The sequence below is a fragment of the Panthera onca genome, chromosome A3 (genome assembly GCF_046562875.1).
Source record: "Panthera onca isolate mPanOnc1 chromosome A3, mPanOnc1 haplotype 2, whole genome shotgun sequence".
In the NCBI taxonomy this organism is placed as follows: Eukaryota; Metazoa; Chordata; class Mammalia; order Carnivora; family Felidae; genus Panthera; species Panthera onca.
Genome location: NC_138341.1, coordinates 114,925,746 through 114,946,437, shown reverse-complemented (window position 1 = coordinate 114,946,437; position 20,692 = coordinate 114,925,746). Strand labels below are relative to the sequence as shown.

Sequence of the window (20,692 nt, the reverse complement as noted above, 5' to 3'; positions counted from 1 at the left end):
AAAAAGGACCGAGTTGAGTTTGAAAGGGGAGGGGAGGGTGACTGGGAGGCGATCCACACAGATCTGTTTAACCCTTAGGTGAGCTTTCTCTGAGCCAGGTCCTATTTTAAGCCCTTTACAGTCAGTGAGTCCCCACAACAATCCTATATGGTATCTACTATTACCCCCATTTTGCAGAAAAGGATACAGACGCTCGGCTGAAGTCCCTTGCAGGTCTTACCCACGAGGTGTCAGTCTGTTCTGCAGTTTGCTTTGTCGACCCTACAGTGGTGTGGGACCTGCCCTCGGTGCCCCCGCCCCGCGCAGCCCTCTGTTGTGTTGTGTGCTGGCTGTGTAGTACTCCCAAGCAGACCGTCACTTGTCATTTACACAGCCAGTCCCGGCTGACCGTGACCCCTCGGGTTGTTCCTTACTCCACAGTTGCCAACCCTCCGGGGGCCTCTGGTAACAGCTGCAGAGGTGAAAGGTGTTGGGAGTTCTACGTTGTGCAGCTCTTGCCCACCTGGAGGCTGGAGTTTGCCTTTCCAGTCGGGAAGGCGAGGCCCTAGAGAGGGGCGGGCGGGGAGGGGGCCTCCGCGGCCAGCGGGGCGGGGGGTGGAGCCGCGGGGGGCGGGGCCCCGGGCGTCCGCGCCGGCGCCGATGGGCGGGCGTCCCCCGGAGTCCGAGGCGGCGGCGTCCAGAACCCGGAGCCGCAGCCCAGCCCGAGCCGAGTGGGTGGCGGCGCCATGGCGTGCGCGGGGCTGCTCACCGTGTGCCTGATCCGGCCGCCCGCGCCCGAGCCCCGGCGGTCCGCCGGGCCCGCCGGACACGCGCTCTTCCAGGACGTGAGTGGGGAGCGGGCAGGGGGCGAAGGCTCTCTAGCCCTGGGGTTGTCAGTCTCTCCAGGTCTGTCTGCTCTCTCCCTGTGTCTCGCTGGGCTCTCAGTCTTTCGCTGTCTCTCCTTACCCCCGTCTCTGCATCTCTCAGTCTCTTTTTCTGTCAGTGTCTCTCTCTCTCTCTCCAGGTCTGTTTGGGGCCCTGCTTCTGTCTCTGGGTCTCTGCCTCTCACCATCTCTCTCTGACCCTGCTGTCTCCATTCTCCCTTATCTTTGTCTCCGTTCTCAGTCTCTCACTCTCCTTATCTCCTGGTTTGGTGTCACTGCCCCTGCTGCCCCCCCCCCCCCCCCAGTCCACCCCATGGGGATGATGCATTGGGGGCTGTCAACACTTGATCACAGGAGCAGTCCCCTCTATGGCAATCCCAGGCTGGGCTGACCCAGTCAGGGGAGGCTGGAAGAATAAACAGCCCCCCAGACTGCTGATCCAGGGCTGATCCCAGAGTCCCATAGATCTGACCCAGGGGCCATGGAGTCCCATAGTTCGTCAGGACTGCCCACAGTGGTCTGTACCTCCCTCCTGTGTGTGGCAGGTGGCCCTGCAGCGCCCCCAGGGGCACCAACTAAGGGCAGCCTAGCCAGGCCTCAGTCACTGCCTCAGGCCCCTTCCTCCCCTAGTGCTCAGCCCCATCCTGGCCCATTCACTACCCCCCGCCCTCAGCTTCAGAGGTCTCTGCCTGTGGGAAAGACGGAAAGACGGCACTCCTGTCCACTCCCCGCTGCCCCCAGTGACTCAGCACCTTGACCGCAGTCCTGGATTGGAGGAATCTGTCCATCCCGCTTCCCAGATGGAAAAACCAAGGCCGGAGGAGTTAGAAACATGTCCACAATCACACAGAGGCAGAGGCTTGTTTGAATGTGGCCCCAGGTGCCCTCATTCACAGCATAGCACCCCTTCTTGCCATCTCCATCTGCCCCAGCCAGGCCACACTGGGCTGCTGTGTGACCCGAGACAGTGGCAGACCTCTGAGTCAGGCTTCTGGCTAGGGGTTAGATTCATCCCAGTGCTTCACTGACCCAGAGGTAACAGCTGGAGAGGAGTGGCATTCAGGACATGGAGTTGTTAAGGGTTCTTTGTCCAGACTTTGGCCGGCCCCTCCTTGCCAGGTGTGCTGGTCTCCCATTTGCTGGGCTGCTTTGGATGACCTGGGAGTCTCTGGTCCCTGATCATGTCTTGACTCTGTCCCTTTCTGCCTCTGTTGCCCTTCATCTCTGCTTCTCTGTAAATACAATCTGTCCACCCTTGCTTTCTGCCACTCCCACTCCCCTTTGCACATGTGTGTGTGTGCGTGTACACACACACACACGCGTGCGAGCCTGCCCAAGGCCTTCACACTGAATCAGCCTCATAAGAAGCCCTGGCCCTGGAATGGTTAACCCCAGACACCCACAAAGAAAGGACTAGCCACTGTTTGCATATCAGGGTCTTAAGCACACAGGGAAAGAGCCTTGAGTGGGCAGAGTCTGGGATGGACCATGGCCATGCTGCAGAGTTAAGGGGTTCAGGTCTGGGACAAGTAGTGCCCAGGAACTTGGCCCATTTCCCCACCTTCTTCAAGCTGGGACTGTGGCAAGGGCTCATACCTCAGACAGAACCCAGGGTAGCCTCTGGGTGTGGGAGGTGGGGGTGCTGGAAGCTGGTGTGGAGCACCCCCTGTGGGGCCAGGACCTGCAGGAAATGTGAGCAAGTGGTGAGACCTGCTGTGTGATCTTCCTGTGCTCCCCTTGTTGGAAAGCCTCCCACAGGGCTGATCTGGGCAGGGGTTTAGGACCAGGCTGGGCAAGAGGAAAGGCAAGGTTGTGGGGGGGTAGGCTGGCCAGCTGGGGCCCTGATGAGCTGGGTGGGGGCATCCTGCCTCCTAGGCGGCACTCACAGCTCCCGTCTGTGCCCCTTTGTCCTCCAGGTTTTCCGCAGAGCAGACAAGAATGGTGAGTGTGCCTTCCCTTGAGTCTACAGTGTGGGGAGGGGTGGGGGCCATCAAGGAGGCTCAGGGGAGTGTCACGGGTTTGGGAGCACAGTCTAGAGTGGAGAAAAATCTTGGGAAGACCCAAATCAGGAGAATCAGTCAAGCCGTCCTTCCCAGAGGGGGTGCCATTTGGAATTCAGTTTGGCAGGATGGAGAGTGGAGGGAATGTGGTTTAGCCAGAGGCTGGAGGTGGGGGCATACTCTCCCACAATGCCCCGGGCACAGGTATGGATAACTCTTCTATATGATTTCATGTCCTCACAACCAACAGCTAGATGGGAATTCTTCATCCCATTTTACAGACTAAGGAGCACAGGCCCAGAGAGGTGAAGCAGGTTGCTTGAAGTCACACAGCCTTTAAGTGGTGGGTCTTGAATCCAGGTCTGTGTGATGCTTGGTTCCAAGCTTCCTGCGTAAGGGGCTTGGAAAGGTTGGGTGATGGAGATGAGGCTGTGGGGGATTGTGCTGTTAGATCTTTAGAGGGCTCAGTAACTTCCCATATGACCAACCACCTGGACCCAGGGAAGGCTTGCACAGGATGCTGCTGGGTCCAGGGAATCAGCTTCCCCTGCTCTGGGTCCTGGGCAGTCTCAGACCCTGGTTTGGGAAAACCTTGAAAGCTAAAGCAGGAGCCCTCAAGGGAGCCCACGATCAAGTTGCTGCCCACAACTTGGAGCAGCCCACTGTGTCCTGATTGGCCAGGTGAGGGTCTGAGCTGAGGCAGCCGGTCAGCCTTGGCCTTACTTCCATCTGGGGTCTTCAGACCCTTTGGTGTTTCAGCCTCCTGGAGACAGGATCGTGTCCCAACCCATTGATCAGCCAGCACACATTTGGATCATAGCACTCTGTCTGGGGAGGCTCAGACCACCCCACCCCCCCAGCTCTGCTCCCCCAACCCCATCTGCTTAGAGACCTTACAGGCAAATTCCCGGTGTCTTTGGCCATCCCCCTGGTGCTCTTAGACTATTCCATAGCCGCTGTGAAGAGAAGGGCATTCCCTCCTGAGCCTGCCAGCCTGTGGCTTCTTGCAGGGGCTCCAACTCTTAGGAAGATCTCATCTGCCTCCTGGTGGCTTCTCTGTGAAGGGTGTGGATACAGAGCAGCCTGGAGCCAGGCTTGGCGGGCAGAGACTGAGCCCCCAAGTCCTCCGAGTGATGTCTAGGTTCTGCCATGACCTGGCCATGTCCCAGGCTTTCCATTTGCTTCTTCATTTGGCAAGCATTTATTGAGTCCCTATGCAATGCCATGTGTGTGCTGCCTTGTCCTTTGGGTGCCTGAAGAGTGGGCCCTGTTGCCTTAAGTGGGCACCCCTGGAGACTCTTTTGTCCCCAACAGCCAAGTCCCCGCAAGCTCAGAATTCCATTCCACCTGGCCAAGTAGCTTTAGGAGGTCTGAAGCTGGTGGCAGGGGTGCAGCCAGGGGTCAGGGATACCAGCTCTGCTCTCTGCTCCCACCCCAGATGATGGTAAGCTCTCATTTGAGGAGTTCCAGAATTACTTTGCTGATGGGGTTCTCAGCCCTGGGGAGCTGCGGGAACTGTTCAGCGGCATTGATGGGCCCTCCACTGAGTGAGTACGAGAACGGGTGGGTGAGCTGGGTGTAGATGTGAAGCTAGGCTCTCCCAGCCCCACGGTGTCCCCTGCCTCCTTATGGAGGATGGGGGGTTGCATAGGGAGAGAGGTGCTAGGGCTTGATGACAGCTTTACCCGCCCACTCACTCCCTCCCTGGCTCCAGCCTTGTCCATCACACTCCTTCCAGCTGGGACCCCAAAATAGCCCGGTCTGAGTCACCAGCCGTGGTTCAGCCCACAGGTGTCCCCCCATCCCCCTCCCCATTCCCGCTTCCTGCAGGGACAAGGGGATGCCTGAGGATAGCTGGGCCTCACCTGCTTCCACGCATCGATGCAGGTTCATGAACACGCACATACCTCCCCATGTGTGCTCCCACATCTACGGGCCTTAGCAGGAGTCTGCATGCTTCCCTCCCCATGCTTCCTCATATGGGTGCATACACATACACAGCTGTCCCTCCCTCTCCCCCAACATCTCCTTAGAATAAATTTCAAACTCTGGGTCAGCGTTCAAGGCTTCCATGCCCTTCCCTACTCTGAGGCTTGGGCTGGACCTTTTATTTGCAATGTTGCCACCTCCCCACCACCAGACACTCCGATCAAATTCCTTGTCCTTGCAGGCCTAACTTAAGCACCCTCCTTCTGGAAGTCCTCCCTAACCTACCAAGTAATACCCCAGGCCTTCTCTGAACTTCCCCGGACCTGGTTTTCCCTTCCCGGCTCTGATTATACTCCTCTCTGGCCTGTGTCCACATTTCTCTCCCTGGTCCTGAGATCCCCTTGGAGGCCAAGAGTGGGTCTGAATTTTTGCCCTCAGTAATACCCTTGCTGCCCCCATTGGCCCACTGAGCAGCTTAAATTGGGTGGAGGCAGAAGCAGCCTCCTCATCAGGCTGAGCTGGGGTGGGCAGTGGGAGGAACATTGGCTTCAAAGTCTCAGGTCACCAAGCTTAAGTCTGTGGGACTGAAGCGTGCCTCCTCTTTTTCCTGCAGCAATTTGGAAACGGAGAAACTGTGTGGTGAGTAGGTCCACGGGAGCTCTGGTCTCCTGGCGCCCCTGGGCAGGTGGGCATGATGTTCCTTGGAGGCTGTTCCTTCTCTCCTAATGGAACAAGATGGGCTTGCCTCAGGATATGAGGCCTGGTTGGCTGTTGAGGAATCCCAGGTTGGGTAAATGAGGCCGCGTAGCAGGAGTAGGGGGTGGTCTGGGAACCTTTGAGCACCTTCTCTGCCTGCAGACTATTTCTCAGAACACCTGGGTGTCTACCAGCCTGTGCTGGCCGCACTGGAGTCACTGAACTGTGCCGTGCTCACTGCCATGGACACCACCAAGCTGGTGAGTGGAGGGGTTGATGGTGGAGGGCCTGGAATGAGGGCAGGGGTGTCTGCTGTCCTATGGGAGCCTCTACTGTCATGGCTCAGGGCTGTGAAGCTAGAGGCTTGGGTTCTCTCCCACATTCTGGCTGTGTACCTTTATCTCTCTGGGCCTCAGTTTTCTCATCTGTAAACTGGGGATGATAATAGAGCTTACCTCCAGACATTTGATGTGACAGAGAAATGAGAATGAAGGGAGGGATTTTTGCCTTTCGTGTTCTCTATTCCCAGCACCCAGAGCTGTGCCTGGCACACAACAGCCACTTGCTACCTGGAGCTCCTGCTGCTGCTGTTTTTATTATTGGCCAGACCTAACTATTGTGGGGTATCAAGCCCAGGACCCAGCAGGGATGGGCTGGGAGGTGGGCATACTCACACACAGCCACAGGCCCATGCTGGTGTGTGGAACCCGGTGGGGCAGGGCCTGGCCTGAGGACACCTGTAAGGCAGGCAGGCATGTAGCACCCAAGTGTTTGTATGCATGCGTGGCCACATGTGCATACAAGCACAAACAGTGCTCACAGCCAGGGCTCTAGGCTCTTGGAGAGCGACTTCAAAAACACAAGCCACCCCTCCCTTTGTATGTTTCTTTTAAGAAATGTCTCCACCTCCCTTTGTCCCATAGCTCTTAATAAGGAGGCAAGGAGGGAACAGTCAGGATTGTGTGTGACCCCATATTTACAGAAGGGGAAACTGAGGCCTTCAGTGAGTCAATGATCAGCTAAGGACAGGGCTTCCTTTTCTGGTTGCTTCTCCATGGGTTTTAGTAGGTTTTCTGCTGTTGAGGCTTGGCATAGGATGGGAATCCAAATGGTACATGATGAGCAGTTGATGTGTTGTGATAATTTCCATATCTGTGGCCTGGACACAAGTGGGAGTGTTAGCTTCCTTGTTGCCATGGAAATGGGGCCCTGGGGGTAGGCACCTGGACTGACTGGCACTGGTTATGGTAGTTCCAAACTGCAGGTCAAAGTGAGGGTCCTTGGGATCTTGACCACCTCCTCCTGGCTCAGTAAGGGGTAGGAGTGACCCATCAGCACATGATGACTCTGCCACCTCCAATCACTTGAGACTTTTATTTGGCACTCAATGCCTCTGATAAAGCTATAGCTCAGCCCACCGTGTCCCTCATGTGGCACCTCCCCTCCAGTCCAACATGACTCAGTTGAACACTTCGTGCACCAGCCTGGAGCCACACTCCTGGTACATGGCCCGAGTTATCCAGCGCTGTTGGAAGGAACGCAAGGAGGCCACCATGGAGCCACCTGTCCACACTGCTATGCCACGCCCAGGCTTGGCCACCAGATGAGGCCGCAGTGCCCCATAGCCGTGCCTCCGGCACTGCGCCTCTAGCTCCATTTCCAGGCGCTCAGTGAAGCCAGGGAAAAGCGTGGAACCACCGGCCAGCACCACGGTATTGGCCAGCCGCGTCCTTAGAGTCGCAGGGACCCTCTGCAGTGCCTGGAAGGCCAGTGCAGGCAGTCCTAGCTCGGCCTGGCCTAGCAGACTCGGCTGGAAGATGGGTTCCGGGCAGCGGAAGCGCTCGCTGCTGAGGCAGACAGAGCACCCGTTGCCTAAACAGAAACTGACCGGATGGTGGCGGTCAGAGTTATGAAGGTCACCCTCAAAGTCCAGTGACACATAGCAGCAGCGCTTCTTGAGCTGTGTGATGGCCTTACGGGGCAAGGCCCGCAGCGATGGATCAGGGCACGTTGCCACCAGCAAGTCCCGCAGGTAGCGCGACAGGGTGCTCCCTGCGATGTCCAGCCGGAAGGTGGCCTCGTGCCACGAGTGGCCCGCATAGACGGGTGTGGCGTGGCACACGCCTGCACCTGCCTCTACGGCCAGCCCGCTGAACGCGCCAGTGGAACAGAGCGCCAACAACGCCGTGCTGGCCATGTGGCACGCAGGCACCACGAGGGCCTCGAACAGCAGCTCGGCCACCTTCTCGCGGCTCGCGGGCGGCGCCGACGGCGAGTCACTCACTAGCACGGGCCACTGCTCCGGGCACACCCGCAGGCCGCCCACCAGCAGGCGCTCCCACAGCCCCTCCAGTGCCTCCCAGTCCACCACCACGCCGTGCTTGATGGGATGCGCCCGTTCCACGCCGCCCGCCAGCCCGCAGCCGGGTGCGCGGGTACACACCGGCCGGTCCCAGGTGGGCACCAGGCTGGAGCTCTTCAGCATCAGGCGGGGCTGGCGCTCGCCCCCGAAGCCCGCCTTGATGAAGCCCGAGCCCTGGTCTACCACCACCGCCACGCGGCCCAGCGAGGGCGGCCGACGGACCCGGCGGCTCCCGGACCTCCCGGACACCGACGCCACGGCGCCACTCCCGGCTCGACCCCGCCCTTCGCCAGAGGCCCGGCCCCCGGCCTCACTGGAGGCCCGCCTTTCAGCTCTTGGCTCGGGCCCCAGGCCTAAGTCTTGGCCTTTCTGGTTACAGAACTAGCGCCCTCGATTCTTGGCTCCGGCCTCTGGTCCTGAGCTCCCACTCTTCCGGCCAGACTGGACGTCTCTTTTCAGCTCTTGGCTCTGCCCACAGGCCCGAGCACCCGCCACTAATTTGAGTGTCAGTCTCCACTCCTGCGGGCTCCGGCCGCTTTTGGCCCTCTTTGCCCTCCTGTGGCTCAAGGCTCAAGACCCACCTTGCACCAGGCCCACCCCTCTGAGGACGCGCCTCCGCTATGTGGCTCCACCCCCTCAGTCCTGGTGGACGTAGACGTTGAGAGGGCCTCGTTCAATCCTTCTAGATGAGAAGCCTCTGGGAGCAGCAGGGCTCTAACAATGTTGGGGCCTTGTGGCAGTGTCCTCCGGACATATATCCTTACTTGGGTACCCAGGAGTCCAGCCCAGTCCTTGAGCCCCAGAAGGTCTCCTGGCACCTCTCTCTTGGCCTTGACTTAAGGTAAGAGGGGGTGGTCAGAGAAGGAAGGAAAAGAACTCGGATTGGACTCATTGTGACCTCAGTCCTGAGGACCTGCTGTATTCCACAGACCTCTCCCATGAAAACTCCCTGGACCCATCCTCTCTCCTGAGACAGGGCCAAGAGCAGTGATTTTGGCATCAGGGGATCTGGCCTCAGCTGTCCAGCACAACCAGAATGCTTCAGATTATCCGATGTACTCTGGCCGATGTGCAGCAGTCCCCTCCCCGCTCCCCACCTTCCTTCATGCTGAAGGGAAAGCTCTTAATCACAGATCTGTAGCGACTCATAGGACCTATGTGAGCTCAGCCCTGAGGGGCCCAGGCAGCCCACATAGGGACACTGCCTCCAGGGGCTTCCATGTATGGACTCCAGTGGACCCAAGGAGTTTGTGACTCAGTTCTGAAGATGACTCACTGTGCCCCCCTGAGCAAGTCCTAATCTCTCTCTGGGCTCACCTTCTTCCTCCAGAACGCACTAATAATCCTCACATAGGAAAAAGGCCATTTCTAGTCTCTGCAGAGTCTATTATTCTCTTTAGGACCATTTCGGTTGCAAGTAGAAGACCTACTCAACTGAGCTTAAGCTAAAATAGGGATTTGATTACAAGGATCTTGTAGGCCTTACGGACGCCAAGAACAAAGATGAAATCAGGTTTCAGGAACAGACTGGACGCAGGGCCTAGCTGCAGGATGTGTACAGGCTCTGCATTGTTTTATTCTTCTGAAGACTGGCTTCAGCCCATGCATGCTCACATAGAAAACAGTCTCTCACATCTCCTGAATTACAGTCCCAGGAAAGAGGCTGATAGGACCAGCCTAGGCCAATCACGTATGGCCAGGATGTGTGGCCACATTGAAGGACATGGTTACCTTGATTGTAACCACAGGGATGGCAAGAAAGGGTATGTTTTTATAAGCATTTGGGGAGATGCCGTGGGTCATGCAACCTCCAGCCTGAAGCAGGGGATACGGAAGGGATGTCGATTGTGTTGACACTAACGGAAGTGCATCTGTAGCAGAAGCCGGGCCTGTGTCTTTAATGAGCTGGGACCTTCACCCCCTGCTGCATCTGTCCCCTTTGGGACATTCTGAGGTGGTCACCAGTGGAAGGCTGGCTACAGGTTCGGTAGGGCTGGGGCAGCACTCAGGTCTGGAGCTGGGTTTGGGGCCCAGGAAAATGAGAAGCAGCTGGGTCTTTCTCACAGATAACATGCCAGGCCTCTCCTGGGTGGATTAGGGAGGTGAACCTTGCATTGGAGACCACAGTGGCAATATAGCCAGAGCAAGGGTGAGGATATGAGTCACTCAGAAGCCCTAGAGGGAAAGACTAAGGCTGGGGGCTGAGCTTGCATTTGACAACAATAAGTTTGGGCGTTTCCCTCTGGGCTTTGGAGAAATCAGTGGGAGCTTAGGAGCAGAGCCAACTGTCCTACAGACAGCTAAGTGGTTTGGAAGAAGTCTCTGACTGCAATGTGGGGAAGGGGATGGCACAAGGTAGGGTGAGGGACAAGTGATGAGGTGGCTTGGGGGTTACCAAGCAGAGTGGGGTAGGAGTGAGGGGTCAGAAGCCCCAGCCCCTCCTCCTGGGTGCTCTCACAGGCAGAATGTGAGTCTCAGGCCCCAGCCCAGCTGACCGTGGGACCCTCACAGTTTTTTCCAGGATGGTGGTGTCTGTTGCCTCCGCCCCCTGCCTAAGAAGGACTTGTGGATGTTGAGGACTCTTGAAGATGTTAGGTTTCGGCTGGAGGCAGGTCCCTCCTCCTAGCGTGCCCACACCGGGGTTTGCCCAAACTCATCTCCCTTGGGCCTGCAAACCTGAAGGTCTGACCCGGGCCTGGAGCTGGAGGAGGAGGAGGGAAACAGCTTCCCTCCACTGTGGCAGGGTGTCCCTCCCCACCTGGGGGCAGGGGTTCTGACGCTTGGGACACAAGGAAGGAGAAGGCTCGGTTTTGGCGCCAAGCCATTGCCGTTGCTCGGCCCTCAGTCCTACCGTTTCATCCGCGTCTCGCTCTGGGCCCGGTTACCCCCGCCCAGCTCTGCGCCTCCTCAGACAGAGCCAGCAGGCGCCAGGGGTGCTATGCGCTCTTTATTGGGCCACGGGCCGGGCGCTCAGGGCCGCGAGCGAGGGCAGCGGCGCCGCTTGCGCGGCTGCTCCTCGGCGGGGTCGGCCTCGCGGTTCGCCTGAACGTCGGTCAGCAGGCGCCAGTAGAGCCGCTGCCAGCCCTGCGCGACCTTGGCCCCGCCCCCCGCTCCGGGCGCGCCGGCCGCGCAGCGCCCCTCCTGCAGCCGCGCGTCCAGCAGCAGCAGCAGGACCAAGATCGTCTTCAGGTCTCGCGCGCGTGCGCCCTCGCGCCGATCAGCACAGTCACCCGCTCCTCGCAGCGTGGGCGCCGCCGCCGGGGAGCCCACGGGGGCGCCCGTCGCGTCCTCGCCTGGACGCCCGGGCCGCGCGCCTGAGCCCGCCGCCACGTCGGATAGCTGCTGCTGCTTGTCCAAGGGGAAAAGCACCACGATCTTGGCCTGGGGCGGGGCGGGAGCGTGAGGGGGAAGAGCGTACAGCGCCTTCTTCTTGAGGATCCTCACCCACCCAGATCCAGTCTCCCAAGACTCTGCCCCCTTTACATTTCCAGGACTCCCGCTCTCCTCCCGTGCTCGGGGGCGGGAGTGGGTCTCTCCCGGTGCCATTGCCCAGGACACCTGCCTTCCCTCTGGAAACGTTCACCCACCGTAGCTGACCTCCTCAGACTTGCACCGTCTGCGATTGTGGGATCTTTGCCTGCCCTCCCAGCCTTAGTAGCGGGACTCTCACCCACCCGGACCCCCTCCAGGGCCTCTGCCCACTCGAAGAAGGGGAAAAGTAGCATGTTTTGAGGCTGGGAGCTGGAAAGGGGGCATAAAGGAGCTCCCTGTGCCCATAGCCCCTGCGGTACCAACTAAGGCTGATTCACCACGCAGAACCCTCTACTTCTCTGTGGGGAGTTGGGAGAATCCCTTCCGGCCCACCCTCCTGGACTCCCGTCTCCTAATTTCTCCTGGTTGCTTGAATCCCTGCCCTCCCTCTGGGCTTTTAGGACCCAACCACACCACGTGGGTTCCTGGGACTGCCATCTTCAGAGGGGTTATCCAAGCCCTTCCATGCGCCTCGGACTTATGCCCACAAGGCCTAGAATCCCAGCATCCCCTCCTGCCCGCCTGTTCAAGTTCCCCTGACTCCCACCTGCCCTAACACCCTGGCACTCACGTTTGGCTTCTTCCGCTTGAGATGGCTGAAGAACTGCTGTTTCCACCCAGCCTTGTCCATGTCAGGTGGCCTCTCCCTGCAGGCCTGCTTGGGCACTTTGGTTCTCTTGTGAGAACTGTTGTTTCCCATGGCAGGGCTGGTCACCACTGGAGGCCACAGCCCATGCTGCCTCTGCCCTGCCCTCTGGCTGGGGGAGGGGCACTCTTGTCCCCACTCTATCCTGGGGAGGCCACATTGTGACCTCATAGGTCAACTTCACCAGCTGTAGGCTCTAAGCTCCTCCTCCCAGAACCCACAGGCGAATCTTGGCTCCATTTACTCTGGCTGTGACTTCTGGCCTTGGTTTCTCAGCTGTAAAACTGGGCTGATAATCACAAATAAGGCAATGCTTGTAAGGCACTTAGTGGTGAGTAGAGACGAATTTTTGTGGTCCCGGTTTGAATTCTGGCTCTGCCACTAACTAATTGTGTGATCTTGGCCCAAGGTAATTAATTGCTCCAGGCCTCAGTCTTCTCATCTACAAAATGGGATCCATTATGGTTTTTATAAGTTGTTATGAGGATTAAATGAAATTCTGCTTGGAACAGGGCATGGCACAGAGTGGGTGCTTGTGGCAGCTGGGTTTTTTGGTTGCAAGCAACAGAGACTCGATCGACCATCTTAAGCACTCAAAAGGGAATTTATTGGAAGGATTTCAGAGAGCTCAGAGCATGGCCAGGAAGTCTGGAGAACGAAGCTTGGAGACAGGGCAGAAACCACTGGCCTAAGAGTGAGAGCACCTGGCCCCCATTCTGTTCCTGCCTCGCTGCTCATGAGCCTGGCCCAGCAGGGCCCATCTGATGGCTGAGCAGAGGCAGGTCATGGAAAGAAATGAAGCCCCTGATGGATGTTGCCTCTGGAGCCCTTTGTGGAGGGTGGGCAAGCACCTGGACTTTGGCTTCTCAGGACTCCCATCCTGGGCTGTGTCCTATGTAGGAATTAGTTCACTGAAGTTTTTCAACCGCTCGGTGAGACGGCTATTATCCTCCCTGTTCTCTAGGTGAGGAAACTAAGGCACAAGGAGGCGAAGGTAGTTGGAGAGTCTCTGAGAATCTCAAATGGGCAGTGTAGGGACTGGCCTGTCGGCCTTGTCTCTCTGCCCACATTGGGAGGGGCTGAGTGGAGGCTAGTGATGTAGGAATCAGTGCTATGTGTATAAGGACAGTGGCCTGGCTGTTTTGTATCTGCAGCTCCTAGTAGAAGTTAAGTATTTGTTGCATGGATGAGTGCATGAATGAATGCATGCATAGATCATGAGTTTAGGGCCAACTGGTGAGCATGGGGCCACATCACACCATCATTTTGCCTCATGCCTTCGGATGCCATGTGACCTGCCTTACACCCCCCTCTCTCCCCCCGCTGCCACCAGCCTGGCTAAAGGTGGTGGCCCAACAGGGAAGGGGCCTTAGGGCCCAGAAAATGGCAGATGCCTCCCTGTAAAGGTGGCCTTACACCTCCCAGAAAGGGAGGCCAGGCCCTGCTCCCAGTCCCAGAACTGTCCTGCTCTGGTTGCACGCTCTCTGCTCTTCATGCTGTACTATTGCTTGGATGGGCAAGGGTAGGGGAGCAGGACAGTGGCTCCCCATTCAGAAATATATGCTTGGGGCCAGGGTATGTTGAGCATGCTCCCTCTGCCCCCAGGAATATGAGCGGGCCTCCAAGGTGGACCAGTTTGTGACCCGCTTCCTACTGCGGGAGACGGTGAGCCAGCTACAAGCCCTGCAGAGTTCGCTGGAAGGGGCGTCAGATACCCTGGAGGCCCAGGCCCGTGGCCCACGGTACGTGAGGTGCCCTGCTGGTCATTGTCTCCACATTCCAGGGCCCTCAGCTTTCATCACATTCCGCAGCTCCAGCATCCCAGAGCCCATTATTCTTGTTCTCGGACAGGGAGGCCAAGAAGGGGTGAGAGGGAGCGGCTGGCTGGGCCTCAGTGTCCCAGGAAGCCTGTCTTGCTCCACCCAGGCCCAGCCCTGTGCAGGGGCCCCAGTCCTTGGCCTGTGGGTCTGGGAGCAATGGGCTGACCCTCCACTTCTCTTAGGTCAGATGAAGACAGCGAGGAGGTACAGAGCAGGCCCCATGGCTGCCGGAGGGCAGGGCGCAGGGCCCCGCGGAGCGTCAGTCGGTCACCCGCCTGGTCTCCTGGCTCCTCGGACACAGGTGCCCCTGGTGCCCACTCACCCACTGCCCCTCAGCTCATCCTGAGAGGCTTCCCAACCCGAGGGGGCCCATGCCTGACTTCCCCCCATGGGTGTCCCACCCCAGGGCAGAGCTCAGAAGCTGAGATGCAGTGGCGGCTCCAGGTCAACCGTCTCCAGGAGCTCATTGACCAGCTTGAGTGTAAGGTGAGTGACCAGGTGGCCAGTGCCCCAAGGGGGAGGTTCTTCCTGGAATCTACATAAGCCAGGCCTTGCCCACACTCTGTGTCCCCCACCGGGGGCCTTGCCCACACTCTGTGTCCCTCATAGGCCCCCCGGCTGGAACCCCTGCATGAAGAGGAGCTTACCAAGGGGCCTGACTCGGTGAGTCCAGGAGAGGGACAGGCAACTGGGTATTGGGCCAGGATGAGGTGCTCATCAAATGAGGGGTTTCACAGGGCCTGCTGCCCGCTTGGCCTCTGTGTTACACACATGCCCATTTCTCAGGCTTGGCCCAGCCCTCGTCCCCCAAGCCTGGCAGGTGCTGGGTTCTGGCCCTTGCTCTGTGACCCTGTAGAAATCACTGTGTCTCTCTGGGTATTAGTTCACTTCATCTGCGTTCCTGAAAGCTGGGTCTGGGGTGTGTGGGTGGAGGCTAGAGGGGGAAGTGGTGGCATGCTGCTGGAGGGAGGGACAGTGGCCGGATCAAGGCAATGATCTTGGCCATGAGGAGAGGCTGGAGGCAGGGATGCTGGGGGCCAGGTTGGGGCAGGAGCTTGACCTCACGGTAGGCGGGGCTAGTGCAAGTCAAGAAGGGCGGAGTCCTCCTGAAGGCCACAGCCAGTCCTTCCCCTGGGCCCTGCCTCGCCCCGGCTCACCAGGCTGCCTCTCTTGCCAGCACATCCTCCTGGCCCAGAGGCAGGTGCACGTGGCAGAGGAAGCCCTGCAGGATTTCCACCGTGCCCTGTGCTGCTATGTGGACTTCACAGGGGCCCAGAGCCGTTGCCTGCAGTGAGTCCCTAGCTGGCTAGTGGGCTGGCCAAGGTCACGGGAGGGGGGTGAGCAGGGCAAAGTGCTGGGGCTGGGCGTCCTTGGCCAAGGCTCCCGTCAGACACCCAGGCTGGGTGGGCAGTGGTGGTGGTAGCCTGGGCCTGGCCTGGCCATCTCTTTGGCCCCACAGTGTGTCTGCCCAGAAGATGCTGGACAATGCCTCTTTCACCCTATATGAGTTCTGGCAGGATGAGGCCTCCTGGAGAAGGTATGAATGGTATCTGAAAGCTAAAGTTTATTGAGTATGGGCCCTGGAGTGAGTCAGGCCTGGGTTCAAATCATCCTCTATTAATCACTGGCTGTGTGACCTCGGGAGAGTTACTCATCCACTCTGAGCCCCAGTGATCTTTCCAAAATGAGAGTCATAATAGGTCTACCCTTCTATGAGCCAAACGAGATGGTGTATGAAAAGCTGAGCACGATGGCAGGAACACAGTAGATGGCGGGCACTCAGTGAATACACACTGTTACCACCGTGCCACGGTCTATGCCAAGCACCCACGTATTATTTCACGTCATCCTCCCAGTGTCCCGGTACAGTAGGCACTATTGTCCCCATTTCACAGAGAGAGAACCGAGGCTCAGAGCCAATGTGAGGCAGGACCGGGATCTGAATCCAGACAGTAGGACAGGGTGGGGGTGGGGAGCTCTCAGCCATGTGGTCTTGCTCTCCGAGGGACCAGCTCCAGCCTCAGGTCACTCCACGGCCCTCCCCAGGCACCAGCAGTCCGCCTGCAGTAAGGCCTTCCAGCGCATCCTCATTGACCACCTGCGAGCTCCAGACACCCTCACCACTGTGTTCTTCCCAGGTATGCTGTGGCCCCCGACCCTGCTCTACAGCCCTATGGAGTGGCAGTGGGCCCCTGATGGCCTCTGACCCTCAACCTCTGACCCCTAGCCTCCTGGTGGATTATGAATAATAACTGAGCCTGACCTGCATAAGCCAAGGCCCTGGGGCCCTACCTGCCTCCTTCTGGAGCTTCTCGACTGGTCAACTCAGCACCAAGACCAAGGACGCTGCCACTCTTAGAACTGGGGCCGGGCTCTCAAAGGTCCCCCTGCCCCAGACCTAGCTGGCGGAGAGTCTCTCAGCCCAGGGATCAGGGACTGGGCTGCTCACTTTCTATTTATTTATCAGTGTATTTTATTGTTTGTAGCTTTGGCCTCTGAGGCATTCTGGCCTCTGCCTGGCTCAGGAAGCTTGGATTTGGTCACCTCTGTCCCAGCCTTGTGTGACACAGAGGAAGGAGGTCGCTTCCCTCTCTGGGTGGGCCTCGGGCTGTCTGGCTGCCTAGTGGGTACCCTGCTTTCTTCCTGCTGTCTTGGGGCCAGGCTTCTGCTCTTCCTCAGCCAGCAGCAGAACCAGGGCTGATGCTCAGGGACACCACCCCCACCCCCCCACCACCAAACCTCGACCCCTGAGGCTGGGCCGGATCCATCTGCAGTGTGGGGTAAGGACCTGGGTGTCCCCATCACCCTCCTGGGTTAGCAGGCTTCCAACTCTTCCAGCACCCTTGGCTGCACCAGAGACCTCGGCAAGATCCTGGGTTGGTTTGCATGTCATTTGCATATATTTTGCATGTTCATGCCTACCCACACTCAGGGCACTATGGGAAGTCCCAAGGTGACCTTGCCAAGTAGCAATAATTTGGGCCCAGTGTCACCTGCTCCCCCCAGATACCTCCAAACCCCGACCCCCAGCCCAAGACCCCAGCACAGAGGCAATAAAGGCAGTGGTCACCTCTGGTGTTGTGTCCTCTCTCTCCCTCTGCAAGAAGTCCAGGCCCTGGGGTTGGTTTGCATCTCAGATGAGAGATTTAGGGCAGACAACCTATCCTTAGGAATCAGTCAGTTCCTATCTTGAGCTCCCTTGTGAACAGATGATGATGATGATGATAACTTAAATCACAGCTCGTCTCCGTTTCCTCAACTCAGGACCTTCTCAGGCTCACAAGCCCTGGTTCTTGGGCCTTGTCTGGGAATGGGAGTGGACTGGATTGGGTCTCTGCTCTCAACCCCCCGAAAGTCAGCTGGCCGTCCTAGCTTCACCACCACCCTCGTTGCCAACATGATGTGGTCTGAAGTTGGGGGCACAGAACCTTCTTGGAGTCCCAGATAGTGTAACTGCATGCCTGCGAGAAGTTCTGTCCCCTGACAGAACCTTCCTCCCCACGGCCCCCCTTCCAGACTGGGTTTGTCATCACCCATGTCACCTGACAGAATCAGGTGCAAAATGGCCAAGTTGGTCCATCCAGGCACCAGGGGGCCCTCCTCTGAGCCATCTGGGGAGAGGCGACTGCCACAGTCGTGGGTTCTAAAGGTGAGGCACTTGGCAACACAAGAGCAAAGGATGGCCTCTGACCTGGTCTGGAAGGTGTTGGGGTCAGGAGTCTTTAGGCCGGAAACACACGCTCAGGCCCTGAGGGGGGAGAGAGCTTGCCTCACGAACTGAAGGAAGCCCAGCAGGGGGCTGAGGTTGTGGTGAGGGGGCAGTGGGCTGAGGCGAAAGTGAGGAGGAGGCAGGGCCTCAAAGGTGCTTCATGCTGAGGAAGCTGTGGTAGGTTTTAAGCTGGGGGTGACTGGCCAGTGGGCTGACATGTCACCGGTGTTCCGAGTGCCCCAGTGGTGCCAGGAAGACAGCTCAGATGGACGTCCTGGCCCGGGACTCTAGGCAGGGTCTTCCCTGAGGTGTCTCCCCGTGAGGGGGTGCCACAGAGCTATGCCGCCGGCCCGGCCACCCGGGCCAAAGAGCCAGCACGGGGGTCCCTGGTGGCTCGCTGGCCGGCACCGTGCCGGGCTGTGCCCCGCCACACCTCTTCGCAGGCTCCGGGCGGTTCCTGGAGAGGGCAGCCAGCACCGGTGCCGCACTGCTCTGGGCGGCCTGAGGAGGCTTCGGTGTCCTGGTTAGACAAGAAGCCCATCCGGGAGGAAACAGTCCTGCTTTCTGTCCTAGGTTCTAATTGCTTCTGTTCCATTTCCTCCACATGAACAGCAACAGCAAACCCTCAACACTAAAAAACACTTCCCGTTGGCATCTTCGAACGATGATGCTGAAATCCTCAAGCTGACTTCTGTGAAGCGAGTGCCTTCAGAGGGTTTTCGCCCTTGCCCGCCTCACCTGGCGGTGGCCTTCCTCCTTTACGGGAGCCTGCAGGTGCTGGGGAGGGCGCTGCAGGTGGAGGGGAGCGGGCCGGTCCCGCAGGGTCGGGGGTGGCCTCCTGGGTGGTGTCCTGGCTTTCAGCAGGGGTCTCTGACAGGGGTGGTTGGGGAGGGAGAACGTGGCACACAAAGGGAGCAGAGGTGGAGCCATGGAGTGTAAGGGATTGGAGGTGAGGCAGGGGGCCCGACCAGAGGGAATTTGCACGATGGCCTGCAGGTAACAGGGCAGCCTGGAAGCCGTCAGGAATGTCCGGTGGCTGTGGGGGCTGGACTGTAGACCCGGCGCTGGAGTTAGAGCTTACAGGGAGAACAAAGTTCTCGGCAGCCTGCAGGGGCACAGAGGAGCTTGCCAAGCCTTTACGTCGTGTTTACTTACCTCTTGAGAGCCCACCTTCATCTCCATCCGGTAGTCACCCTAACCCCCAGCTCGTGTCCACCATCACCTCTGGCCTAGAAGACTGTGGCAGCCTCTTCACTGGGCTTCCCATCTGCATCCCCCCCGCCCCACCCCAAATCCATTCCATAAGAAAACAGACAAGGGGCTTTCAAAACATTGACGTGGGGACCACACCCCTGTGGCTAAGACCCTTCAGTGGCACCACACTGGCTTCAGCATCAAGATCAAGTTTGGTTACTTGAATTGGCATTCAAGACCCTTAGCAATCAGCCCCCTCTCCCACTCTGTGGAGCCTCCTCTCCCTAAAACACACACAAGCTGAGCTGGGCTATTTGTGACCTGTCACTCCCTCTTGGCCTCCCCCACACCCCTGCCCCTGTCCACCACAGAAACGCCGCCTTAGCCTTTAAGTAGCAGGTCAAAGCCATCAGGTCTGGGTCACCTTTCCAGCCCTTGCCCTCAATGCCCTGCTCTTGGTGGCTCTTCATCTCATTTCAGCGGCCGTTGGGCACCTGCTTTGTGGCAGGTGCTGGGGATGGTGAAATGCCCCGAGCTGGTGACAGCACCCAGGTCAAGGGCAGGCAGAACACTGAAGCTGGGAAAGCTCCTGGGTCCTTCCACCAGCTGCCATCCCCGCCCTTTCACCCACTCCCTGCACCTGCCTCCTCATCTCTCCCACCTGTGCCAGTGACTCACCTGTACACATTCAAACCTGTCCTGGCGACTGGGCCAGTGCCAGGCCAGGTGTGGGAGAGACAGCAACAGTCTAAATGGCTGTCATTGCTCTCCAGCTCTCAGAGGGAAACACACCAAGTCCCCTTAACACAGCCTCTGATGCGTCAAAACAAAGAACCTGAGAATTAAGTGGGCCTTCAGGAAGACACACACGGATACACACACACACACACACACACACACACATTTTCCAAAGCTCTACACCCAACATGGGGCTTGGACTCACTACCCCGGGATCAAGAATCGCATGCTCTACCAACTGAGGCAGCCAGGCGCCCCCAGCAAGTTATTCTCAAAACAAGTACATATGTAAGACACCATGCTCCAGGCAGGATACTGGGGCAAAGATGGATCCTCTCAAGGAAATCACATAGTGGCAGAGGGAGAAGCAGGCTATAAGAGCAGCCTCTGTTTACCGAGGGTCCTGGGCAGAGGGAGAAGCAGGCTATGAGAGCAGCCTCTGTTTACCGAGGGTCCTGGGCACCAGGCCCTGTGCTGGGACAACTCCCGTATCATCACATTTCACCTCACAGCAACTCAATGGTGTGGGCATCATTAGCATGCCCAATTTAAAGAGAAAGAAGAAAGCTCAGCTAGCAAACACTTTGCTCCAAGTCATAGCCGGACTTACTCCCTGGCACCAGTAGCTGCTTGCTGTCAAGCACGAACAAGGCTGAGGGAGATCCCAGGCATCCTTTAGCAATGGAAGCCAGCGCATGGCTGGAGGACAGTGGCAGCTAGAACAAAGGAAGGAAGGAAGGAGGGCAAGGCTTGGGGTTGCAGGATGGCAGATGGGGCAGCAAGGAAGAGCCATGGGAGCACAGCGCAAGGTGGAGGGTTGACCTGGTGCGGGCTATTCAGGGCCCAGCCATCCGAAGGTAGGTGGTGGTGGGGTTGATTTACTCACTTCTGAAACTCCCTAGGAGGCACCCAGATAATGTTAGCCGAACTCATGGGGCGGAAAGGCAGAAAAGGGTGCAAAGGAGAAAGGAAAAGTTGCTGGGGTGCGCACCGGAGAGGAATCTGGCTTGCGGGCTCGAGGCAACAGAGGGAGCAAGTCAGGCTCTTTCCACAAGAGGGCGCCCAGCACCAAGACAGTGAAGCTCTCTTGGGGAATGGGGGAAGGGTCGGTGGGTGGTTTGTTGTGGGTTCCCCGCAACCCTCTTGGGAGGGAGGACAGCTGAGGAGAGGATAAACCCAACTCGGGACCCTAAAAACCCAGCAG

At 58.3% G+C, this 20,692-nt stretch overlaps 3 protein-coding genes across 4 annotated transcripts; 1 reads left to right on the top strand and 2 right to left on the bottom strand.

Moving 5' to 3' along the window:
- Positions 1-626: 626 nt before the first annotated feature.
- NECAB3 (N-terminal EF-hand calcium binding protein 3) lies at positions 627-16,922 on the top strand. 2 transcript variants are annotated; one of them, XM_078444144.2, is made up of 13 exons: positions 628-824; positions 2,780-2,804; positions 4,302-4,410; positions 5,406-5,431; positions 5,651-5,748; positions 13,633-13,769; positions 14,030-14,148; positions 14,254-14,333; positions 14,457-14,510; positions 15,025-15,137; positions 15,307-15,384; positions 15,894-15,985; positions 16,075-16,922. In XM_078444144.2, exons 1-13 carry the CDS (start codon positions 726-728, stop codon positions 16,101-16,103), a joined length of 1,059 nt encoding a protein of 352 aa, XP_078300270.2. In that variant the 5' UTR covers positions 628-725; the 3' UTR covers positions 16,104-16,922. The 2 variants fall into 2 exon arrangements, with proteins under 2 accessions (XP_078300271.2, XP_078300270.2); XM_078444145.2 differs by lacking the exon at positions 15,307-15,384 and having other exon boundaries at positions 627-824.
- ACTL10 (actin like 10) lies at positions 6,844-8,063 on the bottom strand. The gene has a single exon (XM_060647070.3). It carries the CDS (start codon positions 7,971-7,973, stop codon positions 6,948-6,950), a length of 1,026 nt encoding a protein of 341 aa, XP_060503053.2. The 5' UTR covers positions 7,974-8,063; the 3' UTR covers positions 6,844-6,947.
- On the bottom strand, positions 10,778-12,185 carry CA3H20orf144 (chromosome A3 C20orf144 homolog). Its single transcript, XM_060615974.3, has 2 exons — positions 11,953-12,185; positions 10,778-11,231 (listed from the first exon to the last, which is right to left on the bottom strand). The coding sequence occupies exons 1-2, from the start codon at positions 12,079-12,081 to the stop codon at positions 10,821-10,823; spliced, it is 540 nt and encodes a 179-aa protein (XP_060471957.1). The 5' UTR covers positions 12,082-12,185; the 3' UTR covers positions 10,778-10,820.
- Positions 16,923-20,692: the final 3,770 nt, after the last annotated feature.